The sequence below is a fragment of the Physeter macrocephalus genome, chromosome 1, assembly GCF_002837175.3.
Source record: "Physeter macrocephalus isolate SW-GA chromosome 1, ASM283717v5, whole genome shotgun sequence".
NCBI classification, from domain to species: Eukaryota; Metazoa; Chordata; class Mammalia; order Artiodactyla; family Physeteridae; genus Physeter; species Physeter macrocephalus.
In genome coordinates this window covers 62565610-62581663 of record NC_041214.2, presented here as the reverse complement: position 1 = coordinate 62581663, position 16054 = coordinate 62565610, and the positions used below count along the sequence as shown (strand labels likewise).

General features: G+C 35.6%; 1 protein-coding gene across 10 annotated transcripts in view; it reads left to right on the top strand.

The window, feature by feature from the left end:
- Nucleotides 1–16054, top strand: part of MECOM (MDS1 and EVI1 complex locus) — a 568489-nt gene that overhangs the window by 546269 nt on the left and 6166 nt on the right. For all 10 annotated transcript variants that reach the window (XM_007101585.4, XM_007101584.4, XM_007101578.4 and 7 more), the window contains 4 exons: nt 6270–6436; nt 7516–7593; nt 11095–11264; nt 13197–13341. In XM_007101585.4, coding sequence (XP_007101647.2) covers nt 6270–6436; nt 7516–7593; nt 11095–11264; nt 13197–13341 — 560 coding nt within the window. The remainder of the gene's footprint in view (nt 1–6269; nt 6437–7515; nt 7594–11094; nt 11265–13196; nt 13342–16054) is intronic.

The following is a 16054-nucleotide window of genomic DNA, read 5'->3' as shown; positions in this document are numbered from 1 at the left end:
CGGTACGCGGGCCTCTCACTGTTGTGGCTTCTCCCGTTGCGGAGCACAGGCTCCGGACGCGCAGGCTCAGCGGCCATGGCTCACGGGCCCAGCCGCTCCACGGCATGTGGCATCTTCCCGGACCGGGGCACGAACCCGTGTCCCCCTGCATCGGCAGGCGGACTGTCAACCACTGCGCCGCCAGGGAAGCCCCCTACTTATATTTTTGACTAAAATAACGTAGAATTAAAAGGAAAACGACTTATAAACTGCTATACAGATAAAGAATTCTGAGCCCTTTCCATAAAATGATATGGCCTTAGCAGATAGATTTCCAACTTTGTCAAGCTGCAAAATGCTTTCAGTTATAATTGGGCATTTTAGTGTGCTATAAATTGTGTACAGAAAGAAGTTTATTCTCTAAATATGACCCATTCCATGTAATTATACCTTGAGGTAGAACTCTTTCTGGGCACTTGGGAGCGTGTTGTTAAAAGGGACTTCGAGATGGGTCACTAAGTGGAAACAACCGTTATTTGGGGGTGCCTGACCAGCATATTAAAGATGCTTATGATAAAGCCTTCAAAAGGATAAAACCTGAACTTATGTGTAGGCACAAGATGACATTGGAATTCACATTCATATAACCCGGGGCAAAACTTGGTTCTGTCTATGTGGAGTCATAAGACTAAATGTTTAAAAATCTTTCTCTAACTAGTGAATGTATCCTTTAGCATTGGGTCCATTTCCTCAACTTTCTTTTTTTTTTTTAAAGTTTTAAAAATTTTTATTGGAGTATAGTTGATTTACAATGTTGTGTTAGTTTCAAGTGTACAGCAAAGTGAATCAGTTATACATATATATATATATATATATCCATGCTTTTTAAAGATTCTTTTCCCATATAGGCCATTACAGAGTATTGAGTAGAGTTCCCTGTGCTATACAATAGGTTCTTATTAGTTACCTATTTTATATATAGTAGTGTGTATATGTCGATCCCAATCTCCCAATTTATCCCTCCCCCTCAACCATCAATTAACGTTTCCAGATACAGTCAGTTGTAAGTTGACATCAGTATGGGAAAACTTTATTTTTTATTCAAGATACAAAGAATACTATTTATTTAGTTTTCACTACCAAATAAACCTTGAGTCAATGGAAATATATGTAAATAACATATATTACAAAATCTCCTCTAAGTGTATGTGCTTTTACTCCTTCATTCTCCTCTTCACTCAAAATTATACTGATTCTGAAGTATGGGTAGAATCTTGGAATGTAGTTAAATTTTCCTTTAGTCACCATATAATTATATATAAATTATTTTAAGTTAGAGCACTTTGACAGTTACCTATTTCCTCTATCTGATGTTAGTTTTCCTTTACCAGAAGTTCTTCTATTTTATTTCTTCTGTGGAATATGTGATGGATTGTGATTTTTCTCATCCTATCAACTTTTAAGGATTAAGTTCATTTATTTCAAAAGTATAAGAGTAGAGAGACAGAAACTTCCTTATTAGGCAAAGTTGTGCAGTAGACAGCGTTGTTCTTTCATTATCCTGGCTTATATTTCCAGTGCTTCTTGTCTGCCTCTCCTGGCAAAGGTCTGTCCAGAATATCATACGTCATCGTCCTCATTACTTCTAATGTGGAGTATTACTTGCTAGTAGCTTTGCTGTTAGGTGCTTCAAGCATAAGGTGCTGTCTCGTACACAAATGGCCAGTGCTTCTACTAACTTACAAAGCCAGTTCAGATTTTAAGTTAGACACCCTTTCCTGATAGTACAAAGGTATAGCAACTGCCATTGCAGTGCTTTGGAAACACTCCCATTCTTTGAATCATAGGTTTTTCAAAGCAATAATTTATATTTGTACTATAAAATATAGATATTAGTGGAAAGTAGTAAAATATTAAAGTTTATAATTTTTAGTGGTTAAAAAACCCTATAATTTTATAATCATGACTGCAGAATGTGATATATGGAATGAGATAACCATAAAATATGAATATGTATTTCTCCCCCAAATGGCCATGATTTTAAGATTTCTCTAGATTATCAAGTGAATAAATATAGAAAACTACCAAATCTACAAACTTTCCCATCATAAGTTATTTATGAAAAGTTAGTTGTTTTATGATAAAGCCATGTGTAATCTAATTTGTGAAACATTAGGTCACATAATTCATGGTGCCATTGGACATATCATTTTGTATAATCAGATTGTCACTTTAATAGTTTTAATGAGAAACTTCTTTATGTCATCAATTATTGGCTGCCAGATAAAAAATGTTAAGCTAAATGCTTCAGACCCAGTTGATGATATCTTGCCTGCTGAAATGTTTTTACAAATACTAACTTTATTTGACGAGAGAGATAACTACATTTTTTGGTAGGAGCTAGGGAATTGTGTCTAAATATTAGTTTGCGTCAGTATAAAGTTAATAGCCCCTTGGGGACTGGAAGGGGGTGAAATGACTTCCTTTTCCAGACATCTGGCTGCAGATACCATCAACAACTACAATATATGTAAATAAAAATTACTGTTCCATAGGAAAAAAGCTCTCATTTACTGATTGGAGATTAGCCTATGACATTAATAGGACAGAGGGCAATACGTTTTTAAAATATATGATGTGATTTTTCCTCCATTCTCAGCAAATGTCCTCTTCATTGTAGTACACATTGTTCCCCCTTCATTGGTTTCTTTAGAGTTGAAAAGTACATCTAGCTAGATTCTGTTTCATTTATCCCAATTCATCTTGATTTTTAAAATACCAAGTCAGACTTTAAAATGAATGTCAAAACTCACCACTTCTACAACATGCATTCCAAGAGGAGTATCACATGAGTCAGCCCAGATAGCTAGAGAAAATTGAAGTTTGGACCCATACATTAGAGAAAACTCATCTTAATCCAACACCTTAATCCAAGATATGGATCAGGGCTGATTGTTGGTCACAGAATGGCTAAACTACCCCAACTAGCAGACGTCTAAGTCACTTTTTTAAAAAATTAATTTTTATTGGAGTCTAATTGATTTATAATGCTTTATTAGTTTCAGGTGTACAGCAAAGTGAATCAGTTATACATATACATATATCCCCTCTTTTTTAGATTCTTTTCCCATATAGGTCATTACAGAGTATTGAGTAGAGTTCCCTGTGCTTTACAGTAGGTTCTTATTAATCTATTTTATACATAATAGTGTCTATATGTCAATGTAAGTCACTTCTATCTGTCCTAATGGAGAAACTTACGCTTTTCAGCTGATGTCAAGTGCTGTGAGAGCAAATCTTTGGAAGAGGAGAGGGAGGATTCAGTGATGGCTTTTATGTTGTTTCGGGGGTTGCTCGCTGGAAAGAAAGTGGAGAGGGGGTGTGTGTCTGCATATGTGGTGTTAATAGCTACCCTCAGCTCACTTCCCATCTTTCTTCTCTCCTTCTTCCCCACTCTGACTTAATCCTCTTTTCATTTGACACCCCAAGCCAAAGGTGGGGGTGGCTTATAAGAGAGGCGCTTGGGTAACCCCTATTCTTTTTCTTATTATCTTTAAGAATGTTGTTACTTAGTCATCAAGTCCATACTATATTTTGTTATTTCTTAATGCTTTTCCCGAATTGAAACAGTTGGAGGTAAAGTAATCACAGTGATCTTCCTTTAAAAGGAGCTATTAGCAGCTACTAAAGCAAGACATATTTCTCAACAGCCAATTGCTCTTAAATAACTTGAAGGACTTGTAGTTTATATGTGCTGGAGATGAAAGCCGAGAATAATGATAGTCATGAGTAAGCTATTTTCCATATAAAAGGAAAGTGTTTCTACAAGATGTATGGCCCCCGGAATCTGAGTGTATCGGCAGGGCGGACACTCAAATGATTTAAAACCACTAGATAATGAAACTTTGTTCAAATATTAAATGTACATAAATAAAACATTTATAATCATCACCCATGCACTTACTATTTTTCCCAATAAATATATGCGATCATGCCCCTTACCCCTGCTTGTTGCTGCTAATCACCTTGAAGGCCAGAGGTCATTTTTCACTCAGACAATTTACTCCATGGAGGGTGGACTATCAAAATGATTTTCTGCAAGGAACAATTAGAAGGAATAACTGCAAATAAAATAGTATCATAAAATATTTCTGGATTGATTTTTAATAAATAAAATCCAAAGTAATATGAAAATGCTAATGCTCTGGTTAGAGGGGGATAATGACCATATTCAGCAGGGACAGAGTTTCCTCCAACCTCTATGAGCAGCAGATCATTTTATATCTCTGCCCTGTGATCAGTATGTGTCAAAATCCTTCATAGTGACAAATGTGCTGTCCACTTGCATCTGTGGAGAATGTTTTAGCAGCTGAGTGATTATGAATCAAACCCCTGAGCTTATAGCCCCTACCGCCTCCCAGTGCGTTCACATTTGTCGTCTGACAAGTAAATGTATCTTGACTTTCCTCTGAGATTTTTTTTGCACCGTGTTTGATGAAAGACATTTGGCAAATTGGCAGTGGTACCCTGTACATTGCAATTTGTAGCTAGCATTAGGAGTCCGGGCATGAAATGAGAGGGCAGGCTCCAGGATAAAGGGAAAAGAAAGAAAGCTAACTACAACATGAATAGTCATTTGAAGAATCAAGCATACAATATTCCCTTTGTAAGAAGAGAATCATGTTTAGGCCATTCGGTTAAGATTTTGCTCCAGTTTAAGAAGTCAGTGGTATTCTGTCTGGCTGTGTGTCCGCGGAGTATAAATTTTGTTAATTTTCTTTTTGTGTATGAAGTGTTGCCTTTTATTTTTAACCTGAACTCATAATAAATTAGACCTCCAACTCTGTCTTACCATCTTATCAGCAAAAGAATCTTTTTCTTGGGTTGATCAGTTGCTTGATTGTATAGTTGTTAACATTTGTAATCCTTGCATGGGGTCTTCTGGTTTACCGCCCCAGCCTTTTGAGAAACCTACAGAGTGCATACAGAATGCAAACACCTTTTAAACAGCTTTGTGAGCTCTCCAGTGGCATAGTGCCCTGAGAACCAAATAAACAATGGGTGAGTTGCTTTTACAAGATGGCCTGAGAGTTTGCTTTTTCTTCTTAAAAATTCAGTAGTAAGCAGCATCCAAATAAAATGTGAGCATGGGGGAAACAGCATTTTGGGAGGGTTGAAGGAAAGGTGAGAGAGTTGTCTAACTATAGACAGTAGGATCAAGCTGCCTTTGAAAGTAAATGCCACCCTCTATTTATGACTCTGTTGAATATGTGAAGATAGACAAAAACTTGAAGATTATAAGCAAAATAAATTAGACTATTTGAGGGGAAGAACCAGGCAGGATAGTTTTTCTTCAAGAATACTGCTCTAAGAGTTTGGTCATACTTACAACGCCCATGCCAGGTTATGTGAAGTTATGATAATATATCATGAACTGTCATTTCAACTTAATCTTTGTCCAGGACAAATGAATATTTCACCAAAATTCTTTGCACATAATCCCACTTAAAAATCTAGTATATCCAGTTATTAATTTAACATAAAGCACTGTTTACACATTTAATTTTTACTCTCTGCATTACATACATTTGGCTAAAGCTATAACTTTGGAACACCTCATGTTTTTCATGCTGTGAGTTCTTTTCATGGGACTCCCTACTTCCTATGGCTTTTATTGCCTAGACAAGGCATACAGGATCTCTTCCTATAATTTCCAGTTTACTATTTTTTTACGTTTATTCGGAAATCTCACAGACTGAGAAGATGGTGGACTTGTGTCCCAAAGAACCATCTTGCCAGAGTTAGATTCAAGCTTCTTTTATACTAAAAAGGGAGGGAGTAAAGTCAAATATTTCCTGGTTCCAGTCAGCCTCTGGAGGGGATGTATTAATTTCTTCCTCCCTGCAGTCATTCACAGGTGGGCCTGGTGATTGTTGATAGCGTGATACTAATGCTGTCTCTTAATTTAATAAAAAATCTAACGGTTTTATTCTCTCTCATGTATTTAATTGCTCAGTTGTATATCAAATTATTACAAAATGGTCTAACTAAGGGCTTATGGAAAAGTTCACTTGGCACTTTGTAAGCTTGATTCTACCTTTGTTATCTTTAAGATCAATGAATTCTCTCATTTGTTTAATATTGGGACACTACACTCTCTTTCTACAGCCCCTTGCATTCAGCAGATTTGATGCTTCCCTCTTATTAATCAGTTCTTGGTTTGCTAGAGATGATTACAGAAGGAAGGATGTCTGTCCCATCCTTCAGGATCTTGTGCTTTTGCCTTTCAGATGTCAGCTATTGAAAACATGGCGGAGAAGCTGGAGAGCTTCAGTGCCCTGAAACCTGAGGCCAGTGAACTTCTACAGTCGGTTCCCTCCATGTTCAACTTCAGAGCTCCTCCTAACGCCCTGCCAGAGAACCTCCTGCGGAAAGGAAAGGAACGCTATACCTGCAGGTAACTGCAAAGTTAATCATGGCCTGCTTTCCAAAAATCTCCCCTCTGATTTCAAAAGGCCCTGCTGTTTGTTTTGGAAATTATTCTTGATTGGATGATTAATAGCAACCATGATAGATCTCAAGCACTTCAAAGTACTCTTTATTTAGTGAGATATAAAAATAGTGGTTTAAAAAATTATTATTAAATGAAAATTTTAACACAGGCCATTTGGTTGTGATAAATGAGGTTGGAAATGGTCCCAATGCTATCTACTTGTTTCACTTTGATATTTATGAATTTTCTTTCACAGTTAATTATTTTCATCCAAAGGTATAATACTACTGTCCTCAAGCATATATTTATTAATTGTCATGGCATTGAAGAATAAGGCTATTAATGAAGGACAAATAAGGTCGATAAGTGAAGAAAACTCCTTATTAAGTTTCTTGTTACTCATCAGTAGTACAGTAAAGCTCTTTTTTGGTGTCTGTTTTCTTTTTTAATAAATCATACTTACAATTTCTGAATTGTCTTCAGAAATTTGTGGCATCTGACTCAGGCATATCAATTTATCTGCTGTTTGGAAAATGTGTCACTTTCTTTCCAGAAAAGCTTTTATAGGAACATACCTTGATGGATGAGGTCTTAGAATCTTGTCTGATCTGATACCACTCAATGTACAGAGAGTTGTCACTGTGCCTAACATGTAAAATGAGTTGAAACATTTGAAATCTGTTTACATCAACCCAGAATCACAGGCTCTTGTCATTTTTTTATCCCCTTGTCTGGTTCAGTTTTGTGAATGTAAAGATACAGAGTTAATAAAAGAGGATCATGGGGGTCATCAAAACTCAAGTCTGTTTTCATAAACTGCTTGCTTATGCATGAGCAAATTCAACCGGATCTCATAACGCAGTCTTTATTTGTAGAGTTATTTATATTTGTAGAATGGCTTTGTTGCAAATTTTAAATACCAAAGACATGTGAGTTCCATGCAAGATTAATTAATTCAGGAATAAGCATCTGGCTTCTATGCAGCTTGAGTGGAATACAGTCAATTGTGCTGACTTTCTCTTATAAACATCTTTTCATAATAGATACTGTGGCAAGATTTTTCCAAGATCTGCGAACCTAACACGGCACTTGAGAACCCACACAGGAGAGCAGCCTTACAGGTTTGACAATGATTTTTACTAAATATCTTGATAAATATTGTAATAAAGTAGGCTCATTGCCAGAATTTTAAAAGAGGCTATTTTTGTGAATGTCTGAATGTATGTCTGTTCAATTTTGAGTCAAAGAAGAATTAACTAATGGCTGGCGTTAAAATTTAGAAGAGTTCTAATTTCTTGAATCTTCTTCTTATATCTCAGTTTAAAAGTTCGAGCAGTGTCTAGTATAGAATAAGCGTTTAAGAACTGTTAGCCCTTTTTATAATTAAGTGCTCTCTCTCGTCAGTGATTCATGCCATTTTAATTGACAATAATCATAATCTTGCAGCCTCCCTTTTCCAAGCCTCAAGTCTCTGCTAGGAATTAACAACCCGGATATATCTTTGTTTTCCCAGTACAGCTAAGTCAATGTCTACAGGTCCCATTAGGAGGTTTAAAGAATAAATTTTAAACCTGGAGAGGAGGAAGAAAAGGGAGCTAGGGGTAGAACAGATAAAATAGAATATATTATAGGAAGGGAGCAATTCTGTCAACAATTTCTCAAGTGCTTCTTAGCTTATTCTCTTAAGTGTCAAAATCAGCCATATGACACATGGCACCTGTGTTTAATTTTAATATTATTGTTTACTAACAAATGAAACTAACCACCATTCTCCATTCCAGTTTTAAAATGTCACCTGCATTGCTGAATGTGTAATGCCTTGCACACAGTATTAGGTACTCATGGATATTTCTTCAGAGAATGAATGTTATTTATCTTAAGTAATATCGTAATTTTATTCTGCTTTGAAATTCTTATGCATTGCATATGTGTAAAATTATTTTTGTCTGAATGCTTTTGTCATTAAAATAAATAAATTATCAGCTTTCAAAGACTTTTTACATACGAGGATAAGAAAACCGGCAGACCAATGTTCATTTGAAGATTGTTCAAATTTTAGGAGAAATTTTAGGAGAAAACTGGAGGGACTTAAACTCAGAAAATAATAAAGTATTTTCTTAAATTCTTTGCTTTCCTACATGTTTTGTAAATCACTAATCATAAGTGATATTTATAAGTGACTTTATATGTGATAGAATGTGCTTGATATAGTAGGTCTCAGAGAGATATAAAAATGGGAAGTGTTAGATGATTTCCCTTTTTTGAGAAAATGTCATATCCAAGGAATTCTGCTTAAGTGGAGGAAAGATTTCCACACTTACATTTTGTTATGGCCAAGGGTCTGGTATGCAACTATGACACCATGCTCATTTTACTCTTTTTTTGTACCTGAATTCAGTGGTTTCATTCTACCCTGTAAATGGTGCTCTTATTGTACGTATATTTTTAAAAACGCAAACCAGAATTTTTCATAGCTGAAGACCTGAAACAGTTATTTGTCCAGCTCTTCTGTTTTACAAGTAAAAAAATTTAGATCCACAGATGCTAATTGCCTTCTGTAAAGTCTGGTATTAATAGACCCAAAATTAAAACCCAGTTCTGGAACTCTCAAGTCAGCGTTTTTAATCTCATACCATGATCTTAAAGGCTCCCTTAACCCCTGTGTTTACATCCAGTAACCAGGAAGGCTTAATCGTATATGCTCATGAGTGTGTTATGTACTCCTCTTTAGAATTTCTGAAACTTAGGCTCTGACTTGAGCTGTTTCTTGACCACCAACTAATTTACTGGAATAGAATGGAATGATTATTATTTAGGAGCACTCAGACATTTGGCCAAGATATTAGCAGAAGAAAGATACAAAGTAACAGATGGGTTTTGGTTAAAACTTCCTTATTGACTGATTATATTAGAGTGGATGATATTTATTGGATTTACAGCTTCTGTGCCTATAAGCAGACAGTTGGAAGCATGTCAAAGACAAAATCTCTCTTCCTCATGATTTGTGCAGAAAATATTTTGAGTGAAAAATTTTCTAAAATGTTTGATGGGAGTGTAAGTTTTCTCTATCAGTGTTTCCTAGGTTATTCTGCTTAGGACAACACAACTGTGCTAACTGTACATGGTTCTCATTACAGTGGGCCTTGGAAGTTCAAAGAAAGCCAAGAGTCCATATATATATTTTTTCAAAAGCAGAGGCTTAAATATTACAACTACTATCAATGTGGGATTTTACCCATTTTAAAATTAATATTATTAATTTAAATTTGAGGAACCTCCTGATGCCAGAATGGTTTTTTAGGAGGGAAATTAAATCAGCCCTTGAGTTGGTTTACTGATACTATGACAAAGTAACTAGTTTAACAGATTTATCTCCCCACTGAACTAACTAGACATCTGGCATCATGTAGAGACAGCCATAAAGCCCAAACACTTTGAATGGAGTGGGGTAGTTTCTGATGTAGAGTCCCTCGAACTGCTGAGTCTGCATTCAGAAGTGGGAGAAGGGCCCTTCACACACGGAAGAATGAGTTTTGGAATTTTTGGCTGCTAAGTTAGAAATTTTCACTTGAAAGTTATCTAGAGAAAGTTGATTTTTCCTTTTACGCAACACATGTACAAAAAAATCATATAAACAGACAATGCACTCTTTAAAACGCCAGAGGAGAAAATCTTGTCAGTTATCACTCTTCTTCCTCACCATAAGAGCTGGTGGGAAGGGGAGAGGGTGGGAGGTTACATTTTTATTTTGTGACTGAAGGAGAACTTCAGTAATTTATGATTTTTTTATCTTAAATATCATGGAAGGCAGAAACAATTAGCCGGGCAATAATATGTGCTTTCCTGAAAAAACTGACCTAGATCAGAACTGCCACAGACTCTAGGAAAAATAAAAGTGGAAAACTGGGGGGAATCCAGAGAGAGGGGGTTAGCAAAGACCTTGTGTTTTTATCCGAAAAGGAGAATTTAGTGGTACTCTTTCTTTTGTGACGGTTTAAACGTTAACACAATAAAGGCTTTGGGGGCCCCTAATAACTATAGATTATGAAAATCAGTATCTTTGGTATCAGACTAAACTATTACATTGTCCCAGTTTTAAGAGTTTGGAAACTTTATTGTTATTTTGGAGAGGATAACAGAATTTCTCCTTCAGGATTAGCAATTGAGAAAGTGAATTTACTAAGAAATTATTTAATCAGGCTCAGAAGTTTTGAATTAAAAAATGATCTTTTTACTTTATTTGAACAATATGTGAATCTGTTTCATGTTTGTTTACAGACGATTTAATTGTATTGTCCTAAGCAGAAGATAAAACAAAACTACTATTTCTTAATATTTTTAATTTTGTGAGCTTTACTTGAAATATTAGAACTGATTACCTTCATAAACTTGTGATTTTATTATGGTGTTTTATGAAGTATTTTATTATGGTTTTTTATGAAGTCATGAAAACCTTTAATGCAATCAAAGTCTATTTATTGGAATTGAAATTTTGGCTGTGTGGATAGTAATCTTCTCTACAGTGTTGTTTTATGGGTGATAATTTTGGAGATCTGGTTTGCTTGTCTTGAGGAATATCTTTTGATTTGCTTGCGAATATTTGTTCTGTGTTTGTTTTTCAGATGCAAGTACTGCGACAGGTCATTCAGCATATCTTCTAACCTGCAGCGGCATGTTCGCAACATCCACAATAAGGAGAAGCCCTTTAAGTGTCACTTATGTGATAGGTGTTTTGGTCAACAAACCAACTTAGACAGACACCTAAAGAAGCATGAGAATGGGAACATGTCTGGTAGGTCATCAATTGTGTTTTGAGGAGGAGACGGTAGCTTATTTTTCTTATTTTAAAAGACAGCTGTGATCATTCTTTCGTTCCACTTTGACACGAGAATCAGATCCTGTTGTGCAAATTTGCAGCACGTTTCCCTTGAGATTTTTGAATGAAGTGAATGATATGATCGTTGAATAATATACAACTCAGAGCTTTATTTGGATGATTTTATTTTCTCCTGGATTCATCTCAGTGGGCAATCTCAAGCAAAGAGAACCATGACCCGAACTCACCGGAGACTGATGAACCAAGATTTCCTAAATTACGGAGAACAATCTTTCCATCTATTGGCACAGAATGTTGCCCCCAGCCTGGCAGGATGACCACAGTGGAGCCCCAGAATACCACGCTCTGAGTATTAACCTAGAAACCGTGGCTGCTTTTGCAGAAGGCCTACAGTTCAGAGGACCTCTTCAGGGGACCTTGTTTAGAGATGAGTGATAGAAGACTGTCAACATGATCAGAGTAGCCCGTAGCAAATGATAGTGGTGTGTGGTTTTGGTCACAAATTCCAATGTAGAATTAAGTTAAAAGTGGCAAAAAACTAGCCTTCCCTTAATACAGAAGTACCAGCGCATAGTTAGCAGAAGACATGGTAGGTTTTCTTGCCTTTGGCTTCTAATACTTAGATAATAAACCATTAACGAATGTTTAGCAGCTGGCATATGTGTGTGAAACCAACTTATGTAGCCATAATTTGTTTCTAGAGAATTAAGGAAATGACTTAGAAGTGAGGAGAGGGGTTGTGCATGCAGCTCCTGAAAAGGATTTTAAGAACAGAGAAAAGTTGGGTTTATACAAAGTAGTAATCTTTACTGAAGGAAATTATTTTATTATTAATCCGTCCTCTGTTGTACAGGCACATTGCTTATGGTTTTGAATGAACTATATACTGTTCGTTTCCCTTAAAGCCAAAAATCTAATGATCATGGTTTTAAAATATTGGATTTTAGAGGCAGAAGTCTAATCCAATACACAAAAGTGGCTACACTTTCTTACAGTATACCACTATAATTTTTCTAGTCAAAATTATTTCAGAAAATAAATAAGTTAAAGATATAATGTGTCAAATTTGAATACTTGTTTTTTGGTCCAGGTTATAACTTCGTTAAGCTGAGGGGTGTTCTAACCTCTTGTTTTTGTCATCTAGACTATTGTGATGAACTATTAAACTGTAGATATTTTGTGGGCACGCTAAACAGCATGAAGCAAATGTTAGTATAAAGTTTGACCACATGTTATAAAGTGTTTATTATTTGTAAATTTATGGAAACTTTAGAATAATCTGTGATACAGGTATTTTGATTCTACTTTTATAGGTAAGGAAGCTGACAATCATTCTGTAATCCACAGACTCAATATTGTCCTCTTAATACTATACCACAACTGTCTCTCGACTGGTGTGTTCTGAGTCTACCCACGGCTTAATCCACCAAATCAAAATGCAGTATTTCCAGCATGCGTTCAGTCTTTATTTGATAACATACTTTAGCACAGGGGCAATAAATACATATTGACTGCAACCAGGCATACAGTTTCTTTTACAGAATGTATGTAAGACCTCTCTATAATTTGCCTCACCCCGTATTCTCATTCTACAAATTAAAATGTTCCCATGTCACAGTGGGAAAAGGAGGAAGCTAGTGGGAGAAACGGCATCTTTCGGTGACTGTATCTCACTATTTCAACGGTTCAAGATAGTCTCCATTACTCACTGGCATGGGTACTGTGGTAAAATTGGGAAGACCTTGACCTCCTAAAGTTATTATTATTAATATTCAAAAAAGCCTGTTTTAGGAAACAACACTGATCAAATGAAGAAGGTATGAGATTCAAAAATAAGTTGCTCTATAAATAATAGTCTTTTTCACAAAAGGCTTTCTCTCCCCTCAGGTACGGCCACATCGTCGCCTCATTCTGAACTGGAAAGTACAGGTGCGATTCTCGATGACAAGGAAGATGCTTACTTCACAGAAATTCGAAATTTCATCGGGAATAGCAACCATAGCGGCCAGTCTCCCAGGACCACAGAAGAGAGGTAAAGCTTGTTTTGTCCTCTTTAAAGTCGATGATTTCACAAATGAACGTTTTCAAACACATTTGCAGTGCTCACTCGTGTGACACTACTTTACCCCTGCCACCAATGGCTGGTATTTATTTAGTGCAGATTAAATACCAAATGGTCTTCTAAGCACTTTATATTATTAGTTAACTTAATTACCCTAAGAACCCTATGAGATAGCGACTACTGTTATATAATTTTATCAGTGCAGGAATGGAGACATCGAAGGTTAAATAACTTGCCCAACGTCACATAAGTAATAAATGGGATTCAACTGGGCTCTGTGGTTCCAGAGCCCAGGCTTTTACCACCATTCTGTTCTGCCTCTCTTGATAGCTAATTAGAATATTTTATCAAAACTTTCCAACTAGAAGGGAAAGCCACCACAGGGGTTCAGTTGAATCACTGGCTAACAGCGATTACTATTATAGATCATATGATATATAATGTATACAGAGAGTATAGGACTATATATATTATACGACTATATATATATATGTATGTATACGTATCTGTATATATTTATACATACCTGTAGATATTTACATATAAAATACTTATTGAATGTCATCCAAATATCTTTTTAGAAACCGTTTGTGACTTCTGAATAAGATTCTATCCCTTCTTTATATGCTCTCAGGTGCATCCTCATTTAATTCTGGCATGTTTGTTTCAGTGGGTATAATCATCCTTGTTTTTAATGACCTGGTGCACTGGCTCCCTCTTGTCATTATCAACATCAAGCACATATGGCTTAATTCATATAGAAAAACTTTTAATGCTGCTGCTAGTGATTACTTATCTAGTATTTTACATTTTATGTGATGTAAATGAAACATTATTTTACCCAAACTACTGGGTTTAACTTTTCTGATCTATAAGTTACAATTAAATATCTGATATTGAGAACTATGTTGTTCTGAATAAAACTAGCCAATGGCCTATTAAATTAGGATGCTGCAATGTACATTTTAATGTAACAGGAAATTACTGAAAGTTCCATGACGTTTTATCATGCAAGTGTTATTGTTAGTGTTCTCTAGTTTTGATGCTATTAAAAGTCAAAGTTAATTGTTTTAGGTACTTTTTTCCATTAAGGCCAGTATCAAATAAACATTATTTTCCAAGATAACATAAAAATATATGACCACTCTGTTCTTCAACTTGTATAAAATTGTTTCTAAGGGAACAAGGAGAGAATATCTGCTATTGCATGACTCTTCCCAGCCTCTCAGAAGTCTGATAAAACTATAACTTTGTGCAGTTGGATGTCTTTCCCTCTGCTTGCCCGTGTGTGTGTGTGTGTGTGTGTGTGTGTGTGTGTGTGTGTGTGAGACAGAGAGAGAGAGAGACAGAGAGAGAGAGAGGTGAGGCAGATATCAGAAGTACAAAGTACTAAGGACAAGTAAGAAAGACAGTCATGATCTTTTGATAGTTTTGACATTTTGTTAATGATAGTTACATGATACAAATAAGAAATAGTGAACAAAAAGCACCATTTGTGTTCTGAGACTCCTATTCAGATTTCGAGCCCTTAGCCGGAGATTTGTGAACCATAAAGCAGCAACATCTGGCTTCAACATGTCTAAACAGCATAGAAGTAAGAAGACTGAGTCATCCAACTTTTCTCCCCTCAACTCCTATCAGACTACTTTTGATGAATAATTTAACCCCCGTAAATTGCCACATTTGAAAGCATAATTAACAAATAGGTTTTCTTAATCACGTTGGCTTTGTTACTTTTGGTTTTCATCCATGCACTCTTTTGTTCTTTTACTTTTTCTTTCATTTCTTTAAAACAACAATTTCAATCCATTCAAGCTAGCAAGTTGGCAGTGTAACTGGAAACTAATAATTTATGTCTGTGCAAAACATGTTTTCATCATTCTTTGATAAAAGAGGTTAAGAGACGGATTGTATAAAAAAACTTAATGATGATATGACTTTTTCTGGTCAAATGAATTTTTACTGTGTGCATCTGTCACATCCACAATTGTTTTATTTATGTATTTTTTTGCCCTGAGAAATCTAAGTATTAAATTATACTCATTTTTTTTAATGTGGGAAAGTGATGGGGGTCTATCGCTGATACCTGATTTACCATAATCTGAAAAATAGTCACATTAAATGTGAAAATTGTACATGACTGTAACAATAATTTAGCAGTCTCAGCAAGTTTTCTGAATTAGTAAATGGGTAAAGGAGGAAGACAAAATTGAAAGATTCGGAATGGCCCAGGAATCAGGACACCTGGATGCCTAGGATGATTTAATTTCTAACAGGCTTTCTGTACTTGGGCAAGTGCCTTAACTTCCCTGATCAGATATCTTTAAAAGGAGGAAGTGAGGAGGAGAGATTCAAAACATTTATAATTGTTTTATAACAGTTTCAACTTTAAAATCTTACAATGAAACTTAAATTCAAGTTACACATATTTTAATGTTTACTTTAAAGCCTGAAAAGCTTATCCTAGTTTCATAAATGCCCTCAAAAGTTTTAAACGGGGACTTCTATGTTATTAAGGTTTTTTTTATAATTAAACTTTCGAATCACATATGGCAATCCTTGGCACCACAGACTAAAGTATTACAGATGGCTTTTTCAATATAATAGTCTTCTTTTGCATCATTATGTTATACACACTCGCTAAGTAAGCTTCAAAAGATATTTGTACAGTTACATTTTTATA